General features: G+C 50.3%; 1 protein-coding gene across 1 annotated transcript; it reads left to right on the plus strand.

The window, feature by feature from the left end:
• Window positions 1–1073: 1073 nt before the first annotated feature.
• On the plus strand, window positions 1074–4397 carry FZD10 (frizzled class receptor 10). The gene has a single exon (XM_009927675.2). It carries the CDS (start codon window positions 2342–2344, stop codon window positions 4118–4120), a length of 1779 nt encoding a protein of 592 aa, XP_009925977.2. The 5' UTR covers window positions 1074–2341; the 3' UTR covers window positions 4121–4397.
• The last annotated feature ends 215 nt before the right edge of the window (window positions 4398–4612 follow it).

Below are 4612 nucleotides of genomic sequence, written 5' to 3' on the forward strand. Positions count from 1 at the left end.
ACACTGCCTGCTTTTGTAACATTCCCTAAGGAATCTAAAAGTGCCCAAGGAAAGGTCAGCCCCTAAGATCAGTACTTTTATAAGTATAATCTCCTCGATCCACTGAAAAGCCACAAAAAGGACTACTGTTTTAAAACATTTTTATGATGGCTTTTACTTCTCGGCGAAAACTAGCCACATCTTCAGGGTTTTCAAAGACAAACATTACCCCTGGTTTGTTGTCCTTGCTTGGATCCATTTCACCCTTATCACAATTGAGGAAGCCAACAGTTTCCTTTCTAGAGCCTGGTGGGGTATTAACTCTGACCCTGCGGGATTTGGTAGTTTCCAGGAGAATCCGTGTTCATTTCGATAAGAAACAGGCACTAATGGAGAGGAGCCCGGTTTGTGTGGGCGAGCATGAATGAAGAGAAAGAGAGATTTTCCTTCTTCATTAATATGTTCGCTAAAACTAAGCTCAAAAGGGGGGGGGGGGGGGGCAAATAGAGCTAATCTTTTGACTTCTGATCACAGTGCTCCTTTTCAGTCTGTAAAATTGTGAATTACAGTTTGGCTTGGGATTTAACTTCCTCCTTCTAGCTCTGATAGACCAATAAGCAAAATAAATCTCAAAGCTTAACTTCAAAAGTAAACACAACTCACTTTAGAATGATCTCCGACGCCAAAATCTGCAAGTATCTTTTCCTATAGTGGATGAAGTAACTTTCCCAACGGTACGTCTCTAGTCCTCTTATGGTTTCTTATTTAAGGAAAGGAAGGGGGGGGGGAAGCAAGCTACTTTTCGAGTGATGCCATACTGTGATTAAAACCATAATCAGGTACTTTTTCAGCAATCCTGCCTGTCCTGTTCATTTAGGGATTCGAGCCAAAGCACGACATTTGAAAACAGCTGAGATTCCAGGCTGAAAGCAACCATATTTTATGACCCTGGCAGCGAAGAGTTTATAGCCTTCGCCATAAAACGCATCCTCCTCCCCACATCCTCCCTGCTAAAGCATTGCCCCCCCCTCCAATAAAGGCAGTCAAGGAGGCACCACCTTCCACCCTCTTATTAGGAGACGCGAAGTCTGAAGCACTCGCTCTCCCTGGCTTCCTACCTGAGTGAGGGAGGTTAGGCTGACGCCTTCTAGAGAAAAGATCTTGTTAAACTTTCAAGGGAGGGCAACGGGAGGGAAAGGCGAAAGGAAGGAAAGACAGAAGGAGAGAGAAACAAATGGGGCTTTTTCTAATCTGTGCTGATCAAGGAGAACCTGTAGGGGTCCTTAAGGAGGTTTCGAGGCGTTCCGAGTGATTGGAAAGTAATCACCGTGTCAGCTTCACCTTTCTCATGCAAAGTGGATGTCGTATGCGAGGCGGATCCTGCCCAGGTTTTTTGGGTTTTTTTTTTCCATTTTTATTTTATTTATTTTATCCTTGGACTCAGCCGCCCCCTGAAAACCCCAGCTGCTCCAGCCCCAGGAGTTCCTGCTAATGCGGGAGGAGCGGAGCGGAGCGGAGCAGGCACACAGACACCGCACCCCCACGAGCCAGCCCTGCTCTGCAAAGCGCCGGAGAGCCGACCTATTGCAAACCCAGACCAGAGGGCGGCGAGACGGGGCGGGGGGGGGGGGATTTTCAGGCCCCCCTCTTCAATGGCTTAGATATTTCCTCCTCCTCCTCCTTTATTCTGCACTCGGATAAACCAATCCCCACCTCTCGGCAAGAAAGTACGGAGCTGGGACCCGTTGTAAGGAGAGGAAAATCCCGGGAGAAAGCCGCTGCACCAAAAAGCCGCCCGGGACACGTGCAAGTTGAAGCGGTGATCGCTCGGATCTGCCCGGACCCAAACTAGCCCGGCGTCGGATCTGCCCGGACCCAAACTAGCCCGGCGTCGCTCTGCCTGCGCTTCGGGGAAGCAGCAGCGGGGAGGAGGAGGAGGAGGAGGAAGGGTGCTGGAAAAGACGCAGCGCAAAAGTGGAAGCCCGGGGAAAAGAAAGTTGCCGGGCTCCCCGCAGTAAGTTTGGCGCATCTGTGCGTTGGGGGTGCTTTCTCTTTGCCTGGTCGCTCGCCAAGTCGCCCGCCTCCCCGGCGCTGCCGGCGGGGCCGATGCGGAGCGGCGCCGGGCGCTGAGCGGGGCGGGCGCTGCCCGCGGCCGCGGCCCGGGCTATGCTGACCGGCGCGTCGCCGGCCCCCGCCGCCCAGCTCCCTCGCCAAGGTCGGGGGCGATGCGGTCCCGGGCGGGAGCCGTGCGGCCGCTGAAGTGACTCCCGCCCCCCCCCGGGTCACCCGCTCCCCGCCCCGCACGCCCCCGGCGCCGGGCGCCCGCGGGAGGGAGCCGCGCTCCGGCCGCACGCGTGGCTGGATGGCCGCGGCCGCCGCGATGGGGCCAGCGCCGAGGAACTTGGTGCGGAGGCTGCTGCCGCTGCTCTGCTGCCTGACCGGCTTCTGCGCGGGGATAAGCTCCATAGACATTGACCGCCCCGGCGACGGGAGGTGCCAGCCCATAGAAATCCCCATGTGCAAGGATATAGGGTACAACATGACGAGGATGCCGAACCTGATGGGACACGAAAACCAAAGGGAAGCTGCCATTCAGCTGCACGAGTTTGCCCCCTTGGTGGAGTACGGTTGCCACAGCCATCTGAAATTTTTCCTCTGCTCCCTCTACGCCCCGATGTGCACGGAGCAGGTTTCCACACCGATCCCAGCCTGCAGGGTCATGTGCGAGCAGGCGAGGCTGAAATGCTCTCCTATTATGGAGCAGTTCAATTTTAAGTGGCCAGACTCTCTGGACTGCAGCAAACTGCCCAACAAGAATGACCCCAATTACCTGTGCATGGAAGCCCCCAACAACGGGTCAGATGAGCCACCCCGAGGGTCCAGCATGCTGCCACCCATGTTTCGTCCACAGCGGCCCAGCAGTGGCCACGATCTGCAGCAGCATAAGGACAGCCTCAGCAGAACCTCCTGTGAAAATCCTGGCAAGTTCCACCATGTGGAAAAGAGCGCTTCCTGCGCACCGCTCTGCACTCCAGGGGTTGACGTGTACTGGAGCAAGGATGACAAACAATTTGCTGTCATTTGGATTGCCATCTGGTCCATTCTGTGCTTCTTCTCCAGTGCTTTCACCGTACTCACTTTTCTGATAGATCCTCAGCGTTTCAAGTACCCCGAGCGGCCCATTATCTTCCTCTCCATGTGCTACTGTGTCTACTCAGTGGGGTACATTATTCGCCTCTTTTCGGGTGCTGAAAGTATTGCCTGTGATAGGGACAGTGGCCAACTCTATGTCATCCAGGAAGGACTGGAGAGCACTGGCTGCACCATTGTGTTCCTGGTTCTGTATTACTTTGGTATGGCAAGTTCCTTGTGGTGGGTAATCTTGACTTTAACGTGGTTTCTAGCAGCTGGGAAAAAATGGGGGCATGAAGCAATTGAAGCAAACAGTAGCTACTTCCATTTGGCAGCGTGGGCCATTCCGGCTGTGAAGACCATAATGATCCTAGTTATGAGAAGGGTGGCTGGAGATGAGCTGACAGGGTTGTGCTATGTTGGAAGCATGGATGTGAATGCCTTGACGGGGTTTGTACTCATTCCTTTGGCTTGTTATCTAATCATTGGCACTTCTTTTATTCTTTCTGGTTTTGTGGCCCTATTTCATATCAGGAGGGTGATGAAAACAGGTGGAGAAAATACTGACAAGTTGGAGAAACTTATGGTCAGGATTGGCGTCTTCTCAGTCTTGTATACAGTGCCTGCAACTTGTGTGATAGCTTGCTATTTTTATGAAAGACTTAATATGGATTATTGGAAAATTGTGGCAACTCAACAGAAATGCAAGATGAACAATCAGACTAAAAATTTAGACTGCATGATGAATAACTCTATTCCAGCAGTAGAAATTTTTATGGTCAAAATTTTTATGTTATTAGTTGTGGGCATTACTAGTGGTATGTGGATCTGGACTTCCAAGACTCTTCAGTCCTGGCAAAATGTTTGTAGTCGAAGATTGAAGAAGAGAAGCAGGAGAAAACCTGCGAGTGTTATTACAAGTAGCGGAATCTACAAAAAACCTCAACATCCACAGAAAACTCACCTTGCAAAATACGAATCGACATTACAGCCACCCACTTGTGTGTGACCAGGTTTTAGAAAAGACTATATCTCACCTTACAGACTTACAAATGTCAACAGTAGCGGTCAAAAATTAAAAAATTTTTTTTTTGTCAGAACGGTTTAATATCTCAAGGCAAAAAATGTATCACGCTGAATTCAGGACCTGGTGAAAAACTGAAGGTAAATGTACTTATGGAAAGGTTTTCAGTGGAAGAAGTATTGTGAATTAAAACAGTCTCTTCTGTTACTAATTTGTAGTTAAGAACTTCATCCAGGCCTCAGATTTATTTTTCAAAAAAGCACCAAAACCCAACACCCTATTTAACTTTTTCATGTAGCTGAGCTGGATTTCCTACAGGTTTCTGAGTAACAAGGTATGGTCAAGTTTTATGGAGCAATGATTTGATTTTAAAAGGGCCCAAGTGAGCATTGTCTCTTTAGGGAAACTAAGGGCCCAAAGAGGCCTATCCTCAGTAAGGATGCTATCTGTGAAAGCAACTTCCGTGCTAACTTTTTA

Source organism: Haliaeetus albicilla, chromosome 10 (assembly GCF_947461875.1).
Source record: "Haliaeetus albicilla chromosome 10, bHalAlb1.1, whole genome shotgun sequence".
NCBI lineage: Eukaryota > Metazoa > Chordata > Aves > Accipitriformes > Accipitridae > Haliaeetus > Haliaeetus albicilla.

Excerpts from the sequence above, each read along its gene's own strand:
- FZD10 (XM_009927675.2), top strand. The coding sequence starts at position 2,342 with ATGGCCGCGGCCGCCGCGATGGGGCCAGCGCCGAGGAACTTGGTGCGG.